We start from the raw sequence: 23,696 nt of genomic DNA on the forward strand, positions 1-23,696 counted from the left end.
TAAAGCAAGAAATCAGATCTTTCCCATACTATACCTGTGAGGTAGGTGTTGTGTGAGGAATTGATGAAATAGTGAGACAATGGCTGAGACATATCTTCATTCAAATCCAGTTTCTCAGGTGGAACAACGCCATTCTCCTCTCCGCTCAGATATCGCATAAATCCATCTATGGATATCTGTCCTGGGAAAGCACAGATTCAGGAGAATCACACATTAATTCTAAGCACAGTATCCTTGCGATATACATACTTTTCCATTCATTGCATATCCAGAATGTGGCATATGAGAAAGGCCACATTATAATCATATTAGGCTAGTTATGAATATGGCCTAGATGTATACCATTTACTGTAGTGTTATTATAATTAGCCCTAATATATATAATTATCTCTACTGTGTGTAGGGATCTACACATATGACATCAATTGATTTCATTGGGATTAGATTGGCTAATCCACTATTGCTTTGAAAATTAGGAGAATATTCTCATACTGAGAGATTGGTCCTGCCACCCTTTTTATTCCATTCACTGCAAAAAAAAAAAAAAAAAGCCAAGCATCAAGATTCCCCATCTATAAAATGTTATAAATAGTCCCACTTGGCCATTTCTTCTGGTTTGTTCATTGACCTTCTAATTGTTCCCATTCTCTCCAGTTCCTTTAGAGCCAAATCCTGGGGTCCTAATTCAGTTTGCATTCAATTCCTACTCAGGCAAATTCCCATTGACTGGGAATTATCCTGAATAAGGACAGAGTAAAAACACCACTGCTGGGGGAATAAATATACCAGGAATCTGAGGAGCAGAAGGCTATGGATACAGAGCAACCAAAAGGAACTGGTAAATTCTCTTTTGTCAATATGATTCCAGTATGTCTCTCTGAACTCAGACTAACTAACCCCCTTAGAAAGTGTGTTAGCTTTGTTTTGTAATTATTTTACTTGTGTTCTAATTCTTATTTCCCAGGGTGTCAGGACTAATGAAATTTGAGCATTCCTTTGAAATTATAGGACCAAGTTCAGCCTTGGCACAAGGGGAATCTACACCATTGACTTCAGTGGAGATGTGCCTGCTTACACAGAGGCTGAATTTGATCTATAAACCACTGGGTAAGTGTTATATAGTAGGCTTGGACTTACTCTGTATCTGACACATGCACTGCACTAGGCCAAGCCATAACATTTACCTTCAGGGCTCCCCTGCCCTCCCCACCTTTTTTCCCCGATTTTGTTTGTCTAGTTTTCCTCTACAGGTCTGTTTGATGCACAACATACTCTCAATGCGCTACATAGTTGTTCCTTGCAGATGAACATAAATACTGACTTCTCTGCCTTTGAAGAGTGTATGATCAGATAAGGAGGATGTCTCCTAACAAGGCCAGGTTCCAAGCTGGAAGAAGATGTGTTTTTCTCGGCTTGTCCAAAGTATCCTGCACAGTATGTCTAACTGCAGGAGGTAGCGAACTCAGTAAAGGGCTAGGGCGTGGAAGATCTGGGTTCTGTTCCTAACTCTGCCACTGTCTAACTCTGTGACCTTAGCAAAAGTCACGAGTTCTATGCCTCAGACAACCTGACCTGTAAAACAGGAAATAGCATCCCTCTCCCACCTTTGTAAAGTCCTCTGAAATTAACGGATGAAAATGTGCTTTCTCTCTCTCCCCCTAGCATAAAGTAGTTATTTTAAGCCTGAGCATGGATTTCAGGACTTGGCTGTGATCAGAGAGGAAGACGTGGCCAGTTAACCAAAGCATGTAACAGATTTAAATTCTGATGTGTTGTTCTTGTAACAACCCAGGGTCATCACAGCAAATGAATCTATTCCTGCGACAAGGCGTGTCGGGAGAATACAAAATAGCGCAATCATAATTCATTCTTATGACAATAAATGTAAGAAGGATGAAAGGGAAAACACTGAGCCCTTCCACAACTTGAACACTGTAATTGGACTTACAATCTTCTGGGGCTCCTTGGATGCTCTGTCACACAGTAATCAGTCATCAGACAGAGGCCTAAATGCTTTCCCTTCCACAGGAAAGTCTCTGGGCTGGAGAAATAATAATCAGGAAACCTGAGGAAGGGTTCAAGCCTAGGGACTCATAGGGCAATCAGATGGCTGGACAATCTGCTTGACCCAAGGACCTGCCCCGTTCAGGTAGCAAGGAGCTGTGCTGTTACTGGCTCATATTGCTACCCAGGGAATTAGGGCCTGATCCCAAACCCATCCAAGTCGATAGAAAGACTCCCAATGACTTGGATCAGGCTCTTAGTGACACAAACGGAGAATTAATGCTGTTCTGTGACAGTTTCCTACAGAGTTAACACCCCCTGTGATAGGCTGGACCATTTCCAGGCCCTGCTTGGGTGTTTTCAGAGTGTCCTCCCTTCCAAAATCTTTTCTCCTTTGGGAATCTTACTCCAGTCTTTCCAGAGACAGGGACCTTCCAGTTAAGAAGACATTTAGTCTGAGTTTTCCTTTAAGAGAATCTATGGAAATCTGGCTTGTTTATAGCAGTTAGGTATGGCTAAACCTCAGGTCAGGATTTACCTTCAATCCCTCCATACAGCAATCGGCTTGTATGTGGTCTGGTGGGTCCTTGTGGGCAGCAGAAGTTCACATACCATCTTCCTCCCAGCAACCCTGCTGTAAGACAGTTTGGGTGCTGTCCTTCCTGTGACAAGTTTTCCCTTTTAAGCTTGCTTCCTACAAGTGGAGCAGACTCTGCAGGTGTGCCCATTTGGTACCAGCTGAACCCAGAGCAGCTTCTTAGACTTCCCCATCACACCCCTGCCACAGGTCCCTACCTCATCCTCTCCCCAAATACCCATGGAACCGTAAACAGGTGGTGCTAATGTGAAGAGGCCTCAGGGCCTTATTAGCTACACCCCCACACATCTTAGCAGCTAGCTCACCGCTACAGTGGGCTACTTCTTCTCCATCACCATGTACGAGACCACTTCTCAGAAACTGAAGCAATTTGTAAGCAGAATTATTGCGGATTTTGCAATGGTGAGAATTTGATGTCAAAGATGTTTTTACTTTTGGGTACTACATAATAAATTGTTTGTGACCATGTAAATGACCTTGCCAAGGCCAACCAATGAGAGACAAGTCTCCACAGATGGCAGTTCGTAATAAAATTACTTGAATTTATTGGTAGTTAGTTCTCAGTTTTCTTAGGCATGCTGAAAGAAAAAAAACATGATCAGCTCTTTCATTAGCAGCTATCATATTTTATCTGAGTATTAGGTAAAGGAAAACCTGCCCAGTGAACTATAACAAGACAGATTCATAGTGATATTGCCATTCTTCATGCTCTTCTACAAACAGGAGAACACAGTCCTGGGCCTAAAAAGGAGCAGGACAAGAAACTGAATATAGGGCTTGATCACACAGACCTTACTTCAGCAATAATCCCATTAGGTCTATGTTGTATCTTTAGCTACCTCACCAAGCAAAAAAAATGTTTACGTTTTTTTTTTCTCTAACTCAGATCTATAGAAATGTTCAAATTTAATTTCTTTAAAATAATCAATATAATCTCTCTTCCTGGGCAGTATACTATTGTGAAAAGAGAATTAAACTGGCTTGTTTCCTTCTCACTCACTATTACCATTAATAAGAGTTCAAGAGGTCAAATCACTCCCTGTGTGGACCTAAGGCTTTCAGATAATGCCCTCCATTGATAGCTCTCTTGACTTTTATATGTTTGAATTGTGTAACTAACTAGAATATATTTTCCCAGAGGCTGAGAATGACTGACAGGATGGATCACTTGATGATAACCTGTTCTATCCATTCCCTCTGAAGCCCCTGGCTTTGGCCACTCTTGGAAGACGGGATACTGGGCTAGATGAACCATTGGTCTGACCCAGTATGGCCGTTTTTATGTCTGATCCAAAGCCCACTGAAGTCAGTTGAAAGACTTCCATTAATTTCAATGGCTTTTGGATCAAGCCTATAGTAAATAATTCCACTGATAATGCAAAAGAAGGGATAGAATCCAGAACACTCTTTCTTAGCTGTGTTGGCAATGGAGTAAACTGTACTTTAGTTATAATCACATCTGCTATGTCCATAAATCTTTTGCAGATATTAGTTGAGATCTTTTCCTTTCCTGGGGTAGCATCCTGTTCAGTAGCTCACTAGTATACAGAATGCCTTTCTTTCTCATTGGGATGGCTCCTCTCTAATACATGTGATTATTCAGAACTTATTTGCAAAATTATATTTCATGGGGTAATGTGGAAGTGCCCCCACTGAAATGTTCACCCAGATGATGTCCACAAAAAATTCTTCCTCCTTCCTGTGCGCTCTCTCTCTTTTAAAGATCCTACACTTTACTTAGACTTTTCCCATCATTCAGTGGGTACTTGCTCTGTTTAAAAATATGAGTTTCAAAAGGAAAAGGTACCACATTTAATGCAGGTACCCTTGGGTGCCCTTTGTAACAGAATATTCTACTTCCATCATATCAAGGTTAACAATTGCTATGCAAGAAAACATTAAGGATGTTCTAATGGATCACCAATTTTCAACTTAAACCAAACCTGTTCCTGATCAATGATCAATTACTATTTGTCTTAATACTTCTTTTAAAGAAAGGAAATAGATATTGCTATTTTTGGTGTCAAAACAGTGTAAAAAACAGCCTGATTCATACATTTTTCTTCTATATACAGAGAAAACAGATGGATCGTTGATTGTATTTGACAGGACGGCTGGTGACTGATGAGTTTTTTACCTCCCTTACTACTACTTGTTTTCAAATTAAAACACACACAGAATATTTCATGCTATGTGACAGCGGGACTTATTGGAAGAGCTTGTCAGAAATATCTTGTTCCTGCACAGAATGGACTATACTTTTGTATAATAGGACTAACATAAGGTATCTTTTTCAGGGGTGCTGGACCAATTTTTAGTCAGGGCATGGAGTCATTGAACCAAACTGGAAAGCCTGTGTACAATGGTGTAAGGGTTCTCTACCACCGCCCCTCCACTTCGGCCACCCTCTTTGTCACAAATTACTTCAAAATCCTCTTAGTTAGCAATCCAGTGCAGTTCATTTACAGTCCCATCGCCGTCTTATCACATACAGCTTGGCTAGCTGCCTTAGGAGCTTCTGCAGCCAGACTGGTAGAGCCTCTGTTCCCCTTCCACTCCCCAGCTTCTCCCCTTTTCCTCCCCTTCACCTGGGCCTGTTTATAGCCCCGGGCTAATTAGGCAGACAGTTGTTTCCCCTGCACCAATCAAGTGCAGGTGTCTCTAGCCAGCTCCAATTTACCTCACTCTGGGCTGGCATGACAGAGGGCTGGCTTAGGGGTTGCTGCCAAGGACTCTGTCACAAATGGAAACCACTTCCACCCCCCACACCGCTAGTTCCAGTGCCTCTAATCTTTTTTCTCTCATGGAGCCAGTACACTGAGAGAGAGAGAGAGAGAGAGAGAGAGAGAGAGAGAGAGTGTTTCAGTTGCCTGATATTTGGCTCCCAAAACTTGCACACGCACAGCAGGCTTTGGTGAGGTTCAGTGAAAGTGGCATCCTGGGAGCGTGGCCATAGAAAATGGATTCCCATATTTTACTATATAAAGGAACAGGAGAGGTAAAATACTGGAAAAAGTATTGAGAAAAACATGTAAGGGCCTAAAGGAAACCTGGAATAATAAGCATTCCTGATATTCTATGTATTATTTGTAAATCAGGTAAAAAATTTCAAAAGCATTCAAGTAGCTTAGGAGCCTAACCCTCCTTTTCAAAGGAGTCTGAGACCCAGATCCTCATACATATTCAGGTGCCTAACTCCAAAGGGAATTAAGTACCTAAATACCTTTGAGAGTCTAGGGGCCATAGGCTTTAGGAACCTAAGCCTTATTGAAAGTTAAGTGGGACATAGGGCCCTAAATAGCTAAGTCACTTCTAAAAATGGGAACTAGGCTCCTAAGTCACTTAAGGTTTTTTAATTGTTTAACACATCACCATAATATTTGGGCATTTAATAAGCTACATCAGTTATCTGATAGGAGGAGGAACTCTGTCCTCCCTTTCTTTTAAGCCACATTCTCACAGTGATCAGCAAAACAGAAAAGTTGCACCAGACAAATTGATCACTTTTTTAATCACATTAATAAGCTAATGGAGGAAGGGATATGATAGAATTCATATATCTGGATATTATTGAAGAAAGAATCTTACTGGAAAAGATAATCCAGCAAAGCCTGGATAAATGAAAATGAACTGAAAGCTGACTAGATGGTCATGATGGTCCATTCTGGTTCTGACAGTATAAATTAGATTGTATGGGGCACCCAGTGCTAGGGCTGATTTCATTTAATGTCTTAAGAACATTAGAACGGCCATACTGGTTCAGACCAATGGTCCATCAACCCCAGGATCCTGTCTTCTGACAGTGGCCAAGGCCAGGTGCTTCAGAGGGAATGAAAAGAACAGGTAAATCATCAAGTGATCCATCCCATTGGACAGTCCCAGCCTCTGGCAAACAGCAATCCCCGCCCGTCTGGTTAATAGCCATTGGCCTGTCTTCCATGAATTTATCTAGTTCTCTTTTGAATCCCGTTGGAGTCTTGGCCTTCACAACATCCTCTGGCAAAGATTTCCATAGGTTGACTGTGTGTTGTGTGAAGGAATTCTTCCTTTTCTTCATTTTAAGTTGGCTGCTTATTAATTTCATTTGGTGAGCCCTAGATCTTGTGTTATGTGAAGGAGTAAATAACATTTCCTTATTTACTTTCTCCACACCAGTCATCAATTTATAGACCTCTTTCATATTCCCCTTAGTCATCTCTTTTCCAAGATGAAAAGTCTCAGTCTTATTAATCTCTCCTCAGAGAGAAGCTGTTCCATAACCCTAATGATTTTTGTTGCCCTTTTCTGTACCTTTTCCAATTCCAATATATCTTTTTTGAGATTGGGTGACCAGATTTGCACTCAGTATTCAAGATGTAGGTGTACCATGGATTTATAAAGAGGCAATACGATATTTTTTGTCTTATTATCTATTCTTTTCCTAATGATTCCTAACATTCTGTTAGCTTTTTTGACTGCCGCTGCACATTGAGTGGATATTTTCAGAGAACTAACCACAGTGACTCCAAGATCTCTTTCTTGAATGGTAACCTCTAATTTAGACCCCATCATTAAACATGTGTAGTTGGGATTATGCTTTCCAATGTGCATTACTTTGCAGTTATCAACATTTAATTTCATCAGCCATTTTGTTGCCCAGACATTCCATTTTGTAAGATCCCTTTGTAACTTCGCTGTCTGCTTTGGACTTACCTATCTTGAGTAGTTTTGTATTATCTGCAAATTTTGCCACCCCACTGTTTACCCCTTTTTCCAGATCATTTATGAATATATTGAACAGTATTGGTCCCAAGAAAGACCACTGTACTTCCTTCTGCTTTCAGATAATTAATGATCAGCAACATGAAAAATAAATTGACAGATATTACATTGGGAGGCATTGTGAATACAAGCAAGGACACAGCAATGAAACAGGGAAAAATAGGCAGGAAATCAGATGAGATTCAGCAGGTGAAAATTAAGCTTAATATCTCTGTAGAAAATAATCCAAAATAGGATGGGAGGGAGGTACCTGGAAATAAGTAACACTGGAAGAAAATGGAGAAGTTAAAAAAGACAGCAACACTGGATGAATTAGCAATGAGACATGGTGGTAAAAAAGCCAATGTGATATTGGGCTGCCCAGGATACTGATATCAAGTCACTGATCAAGGAGGTGAAAATACCAACCCTCAGTCGCACCAACACTTATGCACATGCGTAATCTTAATCATGAGAGGAGTCCCATTAGCTTCATGACTTAGAGGTAAGCACGCGCTAGAAGTGTTGGAAGGATCGGGGTCTATATGTCAGTGCTCTTCACAATCACAAAAGTGTCTGCAAACTGGAGAGAATTTAGAGAAGAGCAACAGAAATTGTTAATAATAAACTGCACTTTTACAGGATAGCCTTTTCTACCCAAGCATCTTAAAGGGCTTTAAACAGTGAGGTAAGCATTACTATTTCCATTTCATGATGGAAACTGAGCTATGACAAGGTTAAATGACCTGCCTATAGACAGAACTGGCAAAAAGACCGTAGGTCTCCTGACTCTGCCTCTTGTGCTCTAACCATTAGACAACATTGTCTCTCTAAGGTACCTAGAGAAATAAAAATGAGAGCCCTCAGTATGTATAACCTCCGTAAACAGTGACTAAGGAGGAATGCAATAACTGTCGACAAGCATCTGAAGCATAAGCAATGAGGATAGGGAGGAACTGTTTAAGGTGGCCCAGGGCAAAAAACAGCAAGGAGCAATGACATCAGAATAAGCAATGGAAAATGTAGGATATTTGAAAAAGCTTCACAATAGTGAAATTTATTAGACTGTGGAACAGTAGTGCAATGGGTGTGACAGATGCCCCATTGCTTGACTCATTTAAAATTAGACCTGATATAATATTGGAGAATATACTGTCGTGTTGAAAGAATGATTCACACTTTGGATCTTTACTTTTTAAGAGACAAAATTCTACTCTGAATTACACCCACCTAGCAACCCACAAATTTACAAAGACTGTAAACACTGTTTAAAAAAAAAAAAGTTCACTATATAATTAGAATCTTGCAAAAGAATCTTAACCAATAACGCAGGAGAAAAGCAAGATTCCTTGCTGTATTGCTGCCTTGAGATATTGTAAAAAAGACACAGGGGAACCTGAATAGGAATGGAGAATGATATTTCCTAAGCAATTTCCAGAATAAATATTGGTGAATGACAAGTAGGTAGGGAGAGAAAAAGCATGTCTGTGCTTAAATTGAGTAGGTAAGAGAAATTGTTCAATATCAGTTAATCCACGTGGAAATATGACTCCATCATGCAGCCAAGGACAGTCAGATCTAGGATGTTTTGCTGAGTAAGAGCTAATCTAACAAGGAAAGTAGAATTTGCCTTATTTGAATTAGAAGTCTTTGTCGTCATAATTCGAGCTAGGCTACAATTTTGGGTTGAACTTTTTTGCCAAAATAATGCAGATTCCAGCCAACTGAAATATTATGTGAATTTATGTCAAATTTGCCAATCAGAAAAACAAAACAAAAAATTCCAAAAAACCTCAAAACATTCCTTTATGACATTTTTAAATTAAATGTTTTGATTTTTCAATTCAAAACTTTTTGTTTCAAATTTTCAAATTTTATTTAAGAAAAGCTTAAAAACCTCAAAATCACAACACAGCAAAACATTCAATTTCAGTTTGAACAAAACATTTTGTTTGACCCAAAACTATTTTTTTTATTTTTCAGTTCAGCCAGCAAAACAAACAGGAAAACAAATCAGCTATTTGCACAGCTCTAATAAAAATGAAGCCATCACCAACTTTTTATCATTTTAGGTGATCCCTATGGAACAGGGAAAACTAACATTTGATGTCTCAGGATAGTTTCTACAATAGGAAAACAATATATTGTGCAGTCTTCTACCTGTGGTAGAGATATTTAGAGCCTTAAGCAATTTACTCTGCATTTATGTAAGGAAACATTTCCTCCACTTACTTATTACCATGATTAAACTGTAGATAAACCAAGCAGAAATGAAATAGCAAAGTGAATGTCTACCCAATAATTCGCATGCGCCTCTAGTATCACAAACCTCAGAAAATCTCCAAAAAGATTAGGGTCTTCTCAAATGTAAAAGGAAAATGGGATTTTACAACAGAAAAAGCAAAGCTTCCAAAATTTCTCCCAGATTTGCATGGTTCATGTCTATAAATACAGGTCAAGGAAGTATGCAAGTAACGTTACAATGTTAAATTTATTACTAATTATTATTTATTCATGGAAACTCCCATTCTGTCTTGGGCTCTTTCCAAACACTCAAGAAAGAGGGGCTCTGCTCGCAAGGGCCCATCGTCTATGGAATTTGTGCATTCTACTCCAATGGCGGTCGTTACCAGCAAGTTAAACGTGTAGGATGGGTTTTTCAAAGTCACTTCAGGAAATCAGGCAGCCAATTCTCATTAATTTTATTGGGAACTGGGTTTCTAACTCCCTAAAGTAGTTTTGAAAATCTTTGCTTTACCTGCTAGAAAGTAGGACTAAGAATCACAACAGCTGGTGATTAATGATACACATTGTATGTTAAAAAACATAATTTCAGAATACGGAGCTTCAGGTAAACTAGACTATATATAAAAACTATAGTTGACATGTAGAAAGTTTTCCCTTTTCACTTTGCTTTGCCTTTACTGAAATCAAGACTGGATGTCTCTTTAAGAGTATGTCTACACTGTAGATTTCTTTTAGCGGCATGTAGTGTACATACATGCATTGCCCTCCTATCATGGGTATAAATCACACTTTAGACAGTGAGGCACGGATTAAGCTAGTAGAGTAAAGACACACCTGAAGGATATGGGTATGTACCCAGAGTACATACCTACATGTTCTCTACTGCCCAAAGCCATGCCTCCCATCTACATTGCTATTTTTAGCAGTTTAGTTTCCCACTGCCTCCCGCTGCTGCAGCCTTTCTCCTCCTCAGGAAAAGACTCTGGTAGCTGGGAGAAGACCTGGCAGCTCTCTGCTGCCAGAGCCCTTCTCCTCAGCCAGGAAAGGCTCTGGCATCAGGGGGCAGGGCAGCAGGGAAAGGCTGTGTGGTGGGGCACATTCACCCATGGGGCAACCTCTTGTGTCTGGGCATAACATCACCAGGATCCTTAGCTCCAGCACCTCCTGCTGGCTGGCTGCCTCTGGCTCCAGGTCTTCTGCAGCACAGCCTTGGGGAAGTCACAAAGTTCAAACCCCTTCCAAGGTATCAAGAACAAGTCCAAATATATCTGAATAATTCTTCTGCCTCCTTGGGCTACTGAAGTCTTCTCCTTCTACTTGCCAAACCCTATCTCAGGGCTTCTCTTTCAGGAACTACACTGCCTCTGCAGCATGCTGCCCCCATATAGCCTATCTGTTACCCTAACTCTAGGCTTCTGGTCTGCTAGAGACCTGTCTCCTCTGCAGTCTTCTATCCAAATGAGCTCCTTCAGGCTACTTATTATGGCTTAGCTCCACCTTCTCTGGCCAGGAGATAATTAGCTACTTACCTCCCCAGGTACAGAGCATGACTAATTGGGTGCATTCCCTCAATTTGCAGGTGATGGGGTTAAGCTCCATCAAAAGCTACCAGCACCCCATTGCTGGAGACCTTCTCTGCAACAAGAAATGCTCCACTAGCAGGGAAAAACTCTGGCAGCTCCCCACTGCTGGAGCTCTTCTCTGCCGCTGGGAAAGGCTCTGGCAGCAGGGAGCAGCTGAAGCTTTTCTCTGCTGGCTCCCCTCTGCCAAAGCCTTTGACGGACACATATAATTACACACCGCAGTGTGGATGCAGCTTGTTTTCTCTGCTGCTTTTAGCTACACATACACGACACGTGGCCGAAAGTGGTGTGTAGTGCAGAGGTAGCTTAACAGATTTGCTGTTGCTCAAACAGAAATGATGGGCTCGATGCAGGAATTATTGAGTGAGGTCCTATGACCTGTGTTATGCAAGAGGCCAGGCTAGATGATCATATCGGTCCTTTCTGGCCTTAAAAGTCTATGACTGTCTCTTTGATACAAGACCATCTAATATATGCTTCCTTAAAGTTAGGTTATAATGTATGTTTTCAAACCAACAGACCCAATTATGATCAATTTTGAAGGTGGGAATTGCATAAATGTAGGCAGGGCTCAATCCCACTGGTTTTACTTTACATCACGGTTACAATTATTAAACCAAAACAGTTTGAATAAGGTTTAACAATATTTTTAAAAAGGTTACATTAAAAAATATCAAAAACCGGAAGGGGGGAGGGAGGGGGCTAAATTTCATTCTGGTGGAAATGAGCATACCCTTTCCTCTTGATTGAAGACCTAGGTGATCAATGCTTTCATCCACTCTAGGTGAGATTACCTCAGAACAGTCCAGCTGCAGATAACCACAAAAGCCACATGGAACCTCAGCAACTTGCTCCATTGTGCAGTCCAAAGAGAAAACATCTAACTCTGTGCTTTTCACTGACTCCCTATCCAATTCCAGTTTCATTTCAAAGTGATGACCCTGATATGTGAAGTTTTTAAAGCAGTAAACCCAAGATATTGCTTTGTCCTCCCGGTAGAGGATTCCAATCTCCAAAATTCAGTATGAATTAATGTCTGGACACTTTCAGGTAAGAATGCAAGACAACAGCCTTTCTAGAGCAATGAACTGGCCCCGAGATGCCTTCTAAGCCAAACAATAAGTTGTCCTGTACAAGATATCTTCTCTGATATGAGAGAGGCAGAGACATTCAGTCCTTTGCAAAGAGAAGTAGTTCTAACGTTTTCTTATGTATGTGGTGCCTGGATCCCATGATAATTGGTCATATTTGTAGATAATGAGATTTTGAATATAGAGTGACAGATAAAAATACAGTGAATCACAGTAGACCACAATTCGCGTCTCAGCCAAATAAAGTCTTATAGGAATGTCACTATTGGCACGTATAGTTATTTTCCCAAACTGTGAAACTGTGATCTGGGGGCCACTAAGGCCTGTCTTAATGGAACACTATGGGGAATGTGATTTCTAAAGCACACTAACGTGTTGTGCATTAATTGGTCCATGCAGACACTGTTGGTGAGAACTAAAAATTCCCCAGTACTTTAAGGTAACGCTGTTTTAAAGGTTAAAATTAATGGAAATAACAGTGCTGTCACAAATTCTGCACTAAGATTTTTGTTGTGGGACTCAGCTATGAGACAAAATGTGCTGGAAAGAAGCAGATATTGGTTGGAAAACCCTTACATAACTTACCAAAGTGGAAATAGAAAATTTAAAAAATGAAAGAAAAACAAACGTGTGTCCTGGTTCCAACAGCACAGGACCAAGGAGGAGAGGTCAGGGGGCTCCTCCTCCTAAACAGATTATGTAGGACAGCAGCCAATAGGAAACGTTTATTTTAGTGCCTTTCAGCTACCTGAGCACCTCCCCATTCCCTCTTCCCAGTCTTCTTCTTGCTTCCCTGGAAAGAGGAAGCAAAATCCATCTGTTCTCATTTTGGGCCATTTTACTGTCTTCTTTGCTGGCTGTTTTAGGATTTTGGGGCCATTGCACTCCTTTTCTTTGGGTACCATGAGTTCCTCCATGGAAGAGAAGAGGAAGAGGGGCACAAAATGCACTGCTTGCCCTGACACTCATTAGCATGCACTTAGCAGGTTCTTTCCAGGCTGCCAGAGTCAACAAGAAATTGTAGCCCCAGGGGGTAATTGCCTGGATTAGCCAGGCCTTTGCTACTGCCTGTGTTGCCTATGGTAGAGACTCCCTTGTCTTCTGAGTGAGATGGAGTGAAGGAGCTGGCCTGTAGGAGGCCTGAAGTCTGAAACAGGCTTGCTAAATTAGGCAGCCAGAGATACCTGCAGAAAGGAGGAGCCTTTGGCAGCTGATTCCTTCTCAAAGAGCTGAAACAGTTTCAGGGAAGGAGAAAGAAAACGTGGAGGGGAATGACTTGAGAAGCTGCAAGGGAGTCAGCTAGGGCAGGGCAACTGCAAGTCATACTCTGTGGAGGAGACCCTTTTTACTCACCCAGGCTGTGAGGTAAGAGCCAGGCCTTGGAACAGATTTTTGGGAGATGTGAGTGACTGGGGAATTTCCTTTTTAAAATTTGTTTGTGGACCCTTCCCCCCATGGAAAGGGGCCCCAAACAGGCTATGAGTTGATGAGACAAACTTTCATTACAGCTTCTTGGGATACGTCTCCATCACACTCTCACACGTTGATGAAACAAATTCTGCAATATGATTTTGGTGGAAGCTAGATTGGGATGAGGAAAATTTGATCTTCACATATGATCCAAGAAGACCAGAGATGTGCATCTGTTCTCAGTTACACCAGTTTTACACTGAGGTAACTCCACTGGCTTCAGTGCAGTTACTCCTGATAAACACCTGAGAGCAGAGTCAGGCTGAGAATGCATGGGTGCAAGACAGCTTGTATTTCTTTACAAGTATATGCAACAAATGTAGCAGAATAGGAAGTTTCCCTTACAACCTAAACTTATTACTGAGGAATAATATTATAAATGTAGGGACAACAGGCAAAACCTTACACCATAAATATTGCTCAACAAAGGGCTGGAGAACTCAGCCTAAACCTTGCACTTTCAAAATACAACCAGTGATTAAAAAGCAAAAAAAAAAAAAAAAAAAAAAAGTGTCATGTTATCAAGACATATAAAGCTGTATTTTCCCACTGTTGTGTTTTTTAGATTCACATCTACAATATCCATTATTGCTAGTCCACATCATTGCTTTGATTTACATTGTTTGTTTATTATGTTGCGCCAGTTAATAATTTAGAAAGTTGAAGTGCTTCAACTGTAACATATTTGTAAAGGGGAGGTTACTGTTCCAGGTGAGGAGATCTCCTATTTCAGTATGATTTTAACAAATGTGCAACCTAGTGCAAAAAAATGAATTTTACAAATTGGCAAGCAAGTCAAACACACACATGTAAAAAGAAAGGAGAATGCATTACAAAACTGTACTTTGCTCATTTATTTTGACAAGAGTAGTTTACATGTAATTATTCTGATAGTAAACACACTCTAAAACTTGCTACAGTGCCATTTCTAAAACTAATGAAGTCTCAGTAATAAGAGAACCTAACTTGAACACTCTATGAATACTTTGCAGAGAAAGGGGGAGAAGTCAGATTTTTTCTCTGAATTAAAAATTGTGAAGATTAGTGAAGTGCAGTTTTGGTGGGCTCTGCTGTACTGTACTATTAAACAGGGAAAACTGCCAAGGGGTCTTCTGCAGTAAAATGGGGGAGCGCATGGAAAATGTTCAGAACCCTGAAGTTAATATAAATATCTCTAATTTCTAATGTCAGAATTAAGAGCACCTTGTAGGAGCTGTTCAGCACTTTGGAAGATCTGCCCCCATAACTTCTGGTGACAGGAAGCCCACCGCTTATATGTCAAAAGTTATGCTTTAAATAGAATTGCATTATTAAAGCTCCTTCAAAGTGCAACAGCAGGGCACTTACCTATTTTGTACTTGTTTGTGCCAGTAAACACTGTTGCCTAGGAAATGACCCCATCAAGTCATCAAAGGACATTAATGCGACTGACTATTCTTACATGCAGTGTTGTTGTAGCTGTGTTGGTCTCAGAATTTTAGAGACATAAAGTGGTGAGGTAATACATTTTATTGGACCGACTTCTGTTGGTGAGAGAGACAAGATTTCTAAGTTACACAGAGCTCTCCTTCTTGGTCCAATAAAATGTATTACCTCACCAACCTTGTGTCTCTAACTATTCTTAAGCAGTTACTGAAAGGTGATTTAAAGCAGTGGGACCAAATTGTTTAAAAACATGTTGATGTTTAACAGGGGGAAAAGTACATCCATATTCAAATGAATACTGCGTGATCTTTTAATAGTGTTCTGGAAAAAAATACATGTGCCAGGCACTCTATAAAAGTATTTAATCTATGACAGAGAGTTCATTAATTTACCTGATTGTTTAAAAAAGCAAGCACAACCACCACCATACTTGCACAAGAAAATGAGAATGAATGTGGAAATTAAATAGGAGTTGGGCACATAATTTCCGTAGGCTCATTTGAAACCCCCCCCACCTAAATATCTACCCCCCTCTCTCCCTTCCAACAACACACACAATATTTATGAGGCGGTTGATCGAGGAGCTGAGGGAGCTTGAGGGGAGAAACACTTATTGCTGTTGGAGAAAGGTTCTTTTTTGTTTGAAAAAGTATAAGTTTTATAAAAGGACAGATTTTTGGCTTATGGAGAACGTGGTACTTTCCCTAGGGTTTACAACAGGCAGAGTTAATATTTCAACATACCCATATTTAAGACATGGAAAAGTATAAAATCTTTATTCTATCTCATATCTCAAAAATGTACTTGGGAGAGCATAAGCTGGTGTTCTGATTCATCAACCAGTGAAGGAGAAACTATAGGGCACTTCAAGACACCACCCCCAGGGCTCACATTACTCTTCCTCTTCGCTTAGAAACTCTAAATTTATTGAAGTCACTAAGTGTAGGGCCTTGAGTTATTCTGGGCAGCTGATGGAAAAATGATTCACTTCAGAAGCAATAAACTTCTAGGTGTTATTGTGCAAAGATTATAACTTTAATAAAGAGTCCTGGACACAGAGCTGGGTGAAGCTTTCGGTCCACATTTTTTTCCAGAGAAAAATGCAGGTTTCAAACAACCTAAACATTTTGTGTTAATTTTGCCAAATTAAAAAAAAAAAAAAAGGAAAAAATATCAGAATTAAACATTGTAATTTTTCTATTCCAAATGCCTTCATTTTACATCCATTTTATGCAAATCAAAATTTTAAAACATATTCTAAAAGTTTAAAACTGACTGAAATGTTTTGGATCCAACAAAAAGTTTCATTCAATCCCCATTTTTTATTATTATTTTTTAGAACAGCCAGTGAACTGAAAAATCAGTTATTTGCACAGCTCTACCTGCACATTTTATAAGCTTCATATGGTAGTTGGCAGAGCGGGGCTGGCAGGAACTTCAGCAGAACTGAATTTTCAGAGAAACAAAGATACACAGGGTAGTGTTCTTGTGGAGTTCCTAAACTCCACAGGCACAGACAGAGACAGAGACAGGACTCGTACACCTGGCACTCAGAATTTAAGTCTCACTTCTCTCTGATCCAAATTGTTATAAGTCCTTTGACATCATGTGTTCACAGACCAAAGGGTTTTTTAAAACCCAAACAACTAAGGTAATTTCCACATTAAATGTTTAGTAATAAGGTTATGATTATTATTTCATATATAAAAATTTCATTTAAAAGGGATTAAGGTTGGCCCCATGTGATATCTATCTTATGCAAGCCTTAAACAGCATGGAAAGACCAAGCTATGAGATGCCTCTTAATCTGCTTAGTGCCCGTGTAGCATGATTTTGCTGTCCATGATAGATTGCCCATCATCACAAGGAACTTCCTTCTGCTTGCAGCAGATAAGGAAACACTACACATATTAATCTCCTTCATAGTTATTATGCAAAATATTAGCCACAACATCACACTTCCTCCAGAAACAAACAACACACCACATACTTGACCTATGTGCATTGTCAACCATAAGTGTTTGCTGATGTTGCAAAACCTTAATTTTAACTTAGCAACAGACTATGGGGTCAAAAAGTGTGTTAGGTGATTTACAGATATGTAGGAAGACAACCCCTTGAACCCCCAAATTTACAATCTAAAGACTTGATCCTGCATGTAATTTTTCTCATGTAAGTAGTCACCATTGACTTGAATGGGGCTCTGACTACTCACATGAGTAAACTAACCCAAGGACTGGAATGCTGCTAGCTGTAAGAAACACCAGACAGCCATTTGCCGACAAGACTGAAGTGGTTGGAAAAGAACTGAGATGGTACTGTTGTTCTCAAGCTCTGAAGAATCTAAGTGACATACACACACTACATATTTAAGCCATCAGAGATCATCTGTGAAGGAAGATCAGAGGGGAATGTGTTTATAGGAGTACTAATGTATACAAATGTAAATGTAACGTTGAAACCTTTCATTGCAATACATGTAAGAGCAACAAAGTGGTGGAAGTCTGTAGAAAGAGCACCAGTAGATTTACTACCTAAAAGCTTTTGCTTTAAAAGTTATTAAAGAAATATCCTGAATACTGTTTACAACGTTTATGTATGCATCAAATGTCTGTTTATTAAGAATTGTGTAGAACTCTGTCTTTGAAGATGACTGGAAGCAGTCACTCTATAAATTCAGGGGCTTGCATATAATAGTCCCAAGCTTTAACTCTGTAATGCTTTCCAAAGTCCTGAAAATAGAGAACTCAGCTTCAACACAGCCTATGTCTAGAGGGGCTTTGACCAAAGCATGTCTTCTTGTGCTGCAATCACACTTCCTCACTGCAGTGTAGAAATACCTAAAGAGTTAAGATGAAGTGTAGGAAAGTGGAGTGCAATAGAATTGTCCATAATATTACCCCCAACTGTTACACAAACTTAAATACATTCTCAAGTGCTTCATTAGACTGGGGTCAGAGTGCTCAACACTGCAAAACTGAGCCCTCATCTCTACAGCATAGCTGCACAGGCAAGCTTGAAACCAAATGTTTTCAACCATCTCAAAATTACAGGGTATCCAGTCTAAGTCCACATCCTGATGTGTGTTATGGCACACAGGAAAATTAATGAATGCTGTATTTTTATTGGTTATCTTTGTAGGAATCGACTAGACGTCCAGACCTTTATGGGATACTTGACCTATCAAAACATTCTGAACTGGATTCTGACTTCCTGATAGCTATTTCACATGGCAATTTAAACAAGGGTAATAACGTCTTTAACAGTAGGAATGCAAGAGAAATACTTGGCTTGGCTTTCAAGGATGCAGCAGAGCAACTCCCATTGACCTCCATAGGATTTGCAGGTACTCAGAACTTCTGAAAATTAGGCCAACCGTTTTCGTTTATATAAATATATAAAGATATTCAAACAAAGGAAGGGGACAGCCCTTCACCATTAATATCTAGTTTTACATTTAGTCTCGTGTTTCCTTTTATTTAATTCTTCAAACCATCAGTTAATCTGAAACAAGACAATGAGTACAGCTGATAGGACTGACAAAATCAGAAACGGCAGTAACAGGAAACAAAAACAAAACAAAAAACACCAGTTGCACATGTTTAAACTCTTTTGAGAAATTTGGGGGGAAGGAGCAATTTAATTTGCTCTATGGCTGGCCATTTAAGCCAACCTAATGCTAATAAGTAGTCTTTAAAATCTCTCTAATACCACCACAAATCACTTTAAATCACACCAATACACACATAAAGTGGTTTAAACCACTTAGTTGGAAAAAAACTTTTGATTTCTGATGGGGCTTTTTTTGTTTGTCCTGGGTTTGGATATGATTCGGTTTCCCTGGTGTTGATTCATTTCATGCACAGTGATATTTTTTCCTTCAGAACCATATAATGTGATTGGCAGATTGACACTGTCCTGCTCTTTGAAGCCCCAACCCTGCAATTTCTGTCATTCTCCCTTTCCTCTCTCCTGTCCTAAATATCCACTTATTTCAGTAAGATGTCTAGACACTACAGTGATGAGCTCAGTATAAGTGCCTACATGAGCCATCTGTGCCCCTCTGATCCAGGCTCATTAGACCATCTTTCATGTGTCCCTTCCCCATCTGACTCTTGTTGTGCTGCTTTCTGCCTTCCTCATATTATCGCTCTGTTTCTTGTTGTACCTCATTAATTCTGGGTGATGATCGCTCCAGTCAGGCTCTCTTTCTGCCTCACCTTAAGCTCCTAGAACAGCTTTTCTACGTGGCTGCTGGGGAACATTCAACCCCGTCTCTCTCTCTTAGCACTGCTGCTCCCTGCAGAGGGAGGAAAAGGGGCCAAATATGCCAAATGAGGCCTACAGCTCTGTTCTTGCTTATCTCCTTGGCCAGTCTCAGTATGGTCTGGGAACTGTGCTTGTCCGTGTTCGCACAACTCTGGCTGGCAAGTGATTGGGCAAGGAGGGGAAAGTTATTTAACTCCATGGAAGGAGAGGAAGGATCATACTGTGAAGATCTACACAATCTACTCTGATTGGTCACTTATTTTGGCACCCTGAGTGGGCAGGCTTATTTTTTTTCCCCCAATTCAAAAAAGGGGTGAGGGCCAAGAAATCCAACAGGGCATCTGAGCCACACCCAAAGGGAAGCCAAGCTGGAAGAGTCCATTGGTGTATTAGGGGAGTGGAGCTCAGACAGCACACATGGTCATGGTTTGAACACCTGCACAATCTACTGAAAGCTTATTTTGTGGAGCACTTGGAAAAATATCAGTACCTTTTACTTTCCTTTTCCAATTCGACCTCTGCACAATCCCTTGCAATAGCACATGATTCTGCACCCATGCCATTGTGTCTTGGCTAGATTTTGCAGAATGTCCAGGGTTTGTCTGCAATTATTCTGCATTTGTATGGTTGTGTAACTTATTCTATGGAGAATCTCTCCATATTTATAAACAAATGGGCAGAACTAGCATTAGCGACTTGGAGCAGGCCTGTAAAACAATACTGTCCCCCACAAGTCTTATCCCAATAGCTGATTTCTATCAGTTGCTAATCATGTCATGACTATGCATAGGGCCTGCCAACAGATTTTGGGGGTGGTTAGCAAGACGTTGATATGGACACACTCCAAACTTAACTGGCTCATTCTACATAAAAAGTGTGCGTATGTGTTTGTCGTGGGAGGCGGGGAGAAACGAAAGGGGGAGCAAGATTTTTAGGCTTTCAGCTGCAGAACAGAGCTAGTTTCTTTGAATCGTAGTGATTGGTTCAATGTTTTGAAGCTGTCTTCACAACAAAAGACTGGAAACCAATTAGAAAACAGAAGTTTTGCTTTCCATTACTAGTGCTCCCAAATGAGTAGGCACAGGGCTGTGGATGTTGGAAGGCCCAAAGGTTGGCTCTGACATTAGAACGGCCATACTGGGTCAGACCAATTGTCCATATAGCCCAGTGTCCTGTCTTCCGACAGTGACCAAGGCCAAGTGCTTCAGAGAGAATGAACAGAACAGGTACTCATCAAGCGATCCATCCCGTCACCAATTCCCAGCTTCTGGCAAACAGCAATCCCCGCCCATCTGGCTAATAGCCATTAATGGACCCATCCTCCATGAATTTATCTAGTTCTTTTTTTAACCTTGTTATAGTCTTGGCCTTCACAACATCCTCTGGCAAGGAGTTACATAGGTTGACTGTGCGTTGTGTGAAGAAATACTTTATTTTGTTCGTTTTAAACTGGCTGCCAATTAATTTCATTTGGTGACCCCTAGTTTTTGTGTTATGAGAAAGAGTAAATAACACTTCCTTATTTACTTTCTCCACACCAGTCATCAATTTATAGACCTGGATCATATCCCCTTTAGCCATCTATTTCCAAGCTGAAAAGTCCCAATCTTATTAATTACTCCTCATATGGAAGCTGTTCCATACCCCTAATAATTTTTGTTGCCTTTTTCTGTATCTTTTCCAATTCTGATATCTGTCTTTTGAGATGCGGCAACCAGATCTGCACTGAGTATTCAAGATGTGGGCATACCATGGATTTATAAAGAGGCCATATGATATTTTCTGTCTTATTATCTATTCTTTTTCCTAATGATTCCTAATATTTTGTTAGCTTTTTTGACTGCTGCTGCACACTGAGTGGATATTTTCAGAGAACTAACCACAGTGACTCCAAGATCTCTTTCTTGAGTGGTAACAGCTAGTTTAGACCTCATCATTAAATATATATACTTGAGATTATGTTTTTCCAATGTGCATTACTTTCCATTTATCAACACTGAATTTCAGCTGTCATTTTGTTGCCCAGTCACCCAGTTTTGTTAGATCCCTTTGAAACTCTACACAGCCTGTTTTGACTTAACCATCTTGAATAGTTTTGTATCCTCTGAAAATTTTGCTTTTGTGGATACATCATCATATTTCTTATTTTTGGTAACTTAATTACAAATAGTATGATCATCATGGCTTGTCTACGCTCTGTGCTGCACTGGTTTCTCTAAAACTATGATTTTACACTGATTTAAATAAACTGGTGCAAAAGGCTGTGTGTACACATCCATTTTGATTTCATTTCAGATGATTAGGAAAAGGTTTACGCTACACTCACATAAGACACGCTGAAACCAAAGTAAGCGTGTTTAAAATGGGTTTAAACATAAGGGTTTAAACTGGTTGAACTAAATTAGTTTGAATAACAGCAATGCAAATGTGTGTGTAGACAAAAAGAAAAAGGGGCAATTACTGTCTTTGACCAGACCCTGCACCCTTTACTCAAGTTTAATTCTCACTGGCTTTAGTATAAATTAAGCCTGAGTGAGGATTGCAAGACCAGGCCTTGAAAGAACAGGTTTTGAAAGAAAAATAGAAATTGTATCCAGGAGGACAGGCTTTAAGACAAGAGCAACTGCATGCAGAAAATGTATAAACCTCTGAGAAGAGGGACAGACTGGAAATTTTGCTCAAACCCTCATTAGGATGGTGCTAGCACATGCCATTACAATACAGTTCTTTCTGAGGTTCATTTCACACTTTCTCCATGTTGCTAGTCAGCATGTTTTATTCGGTGTTGATTTCAGGTCTATTCATATCTTCACAGACCTCATCCCAACACATCTTTTATTTGATTTACAGCAGGTTCTGATATCTGTTGAATAAGATGATCTTTCAAGAGATAGGCTTTCCTGCAGCTGATGGAAAATAAGGAGAGAAGTTCTGATATTTGCAAGGATAAGGCAAGAGACCACATCCTGCTTACCTTATTCATTCTAGTATTCTCACTGAAGTCAAAGGAACTATTCACATATGTAAGGCAAACAGGCAGGATTTGGCTCTTGAGTGCTAGATTTGAAAGGACTTAACTTGATTTGACTAATGAAATAAGTGACCTTGGAAAGAAGGCCTAGGGGAAATATACAGAGGACCTTTGTGAAATCAAGTAAAGGTATAATGTATATTAGATTATGCAGGTACATATAACAACACCAATTAGAGCTACTACAATTTCACTTTATGGAACAGATAATCTGTATTTGGGCTTTCAGTCTAGAAACAAAAAGTGAGGTGATTGGAAAAAAGCTTCAATTGACATATGCACTTTAACAGCCAGTCTGTGGTAGGCCTCTGTGACAGTACATAGTGGGAGAGAGAATAAAAGGGGCACACTATTTACACTCAGAGAGTGTAAGGATCTATGTATGCATTTTAGATACCCAAGCATGTGTACACCTCACTGTCTTTAATGTATTTATCCTCACAACACACCTGTGAGCTAAGGGAGTGCTATTATCCCCATATTACAGTGGGGGAAGTGAGACGCAGAGAGCCCAAGGTCACACAGGAAGTCTGTGGTGGAGCAAATAAGTGGACTTGGATCTTTATATAACCAGGCTAGTATATGAACGATCCTACCAACCTGCCTCTCCTAGGATGATGTGATGCTAGTTCTGCTGTGTGTATCAGTCTCTCTAAATGAGGTGAGGGGACCACCAGCAGGGTTGGCTCAGTGAGGTTGTGCCTAAAGGTACAGCAGAAACCAGAGTATCTAAAGATGCAAGGTACCTGCAATGTTACATGGATGCGAAGAAGAATCAACTACATATTTTCTACTGCTGCTAGGTACTGAGGATGCAAGGATCCCTTCCTCTCTGCTATGCAACTGCACAAGAACCTGGAGCAATCAGAGTCCCTGCACATCAGACTGTTTCCTTTGGGTGTCTCTAGGACCCAACAGGGGATGTGGCCATGTCCCTACCTCTACATCAGTCCATGGAGCTGGTTGTCTGTAGGCAGGGGGCATGCATGGGAGGGAGCATAGGGAGGGATTGTCTTCTTAAGCACAGTCCTACTGGTGCTCCTCTCTGAAGCTGTACAGCATTATATCACTCGCAGCTTTGACCAACGGCTACACGTCACCATGCAGCTAGTAATGTTTTGTAGAGGCGCCTGAGCTACAAAGTTGGAATCTGGATCCAAACTCTCTCAAGATTTGGGCATATCCGAAATGTTGAGTGGCCCATTGTGGATATGTACCCTCCCTTTCTGATACTATTT

The 23,696-nt window shown here is 40.3% G+C and overlaps 1 protein-coding gene across 8 annotated transcripts in view; it reads right to left on the reverse strand.

The window, feature by feature from the left end:
• Positions 1 to 23,696, reverse strand: part of PLCB1 (phospholipase C beta 1) — a 642,689-nt gene that overhangs the window by 191,782 nt on the left and 427,211 nt on the right. For all 8 annotated transcript variants that reach the window (XM_067565312.1, XM_067565318.1, XM_067565317.1 and 5 more), the window contains one exon: positions 35 to 181. In XM_067565312.1, coding sequence (XP_067421413.1) covers positions 35 to 181 — 147 coding nt within the window. The remainder of the gene's footprint in view (positions 1 to 34; positions 182 to 23,696) is intronic.

This window comes from Emydura macquarii, unplaced genomic scaffold (assembly GCF_026122565.2).
Source record: "Emydura macquarii macquarii isolate MOO-44397 ecotype Brisbane River unplaced genomic scaffold, CSIRO-AGI_Emac_v2 contig_2676, whole genome shotgun sequence".
Taxonomy (NCBI): Eukaryota; Metazoa; Chordata; order Testudines; family Chelidae; genus Emydura; species Emydura macquarii.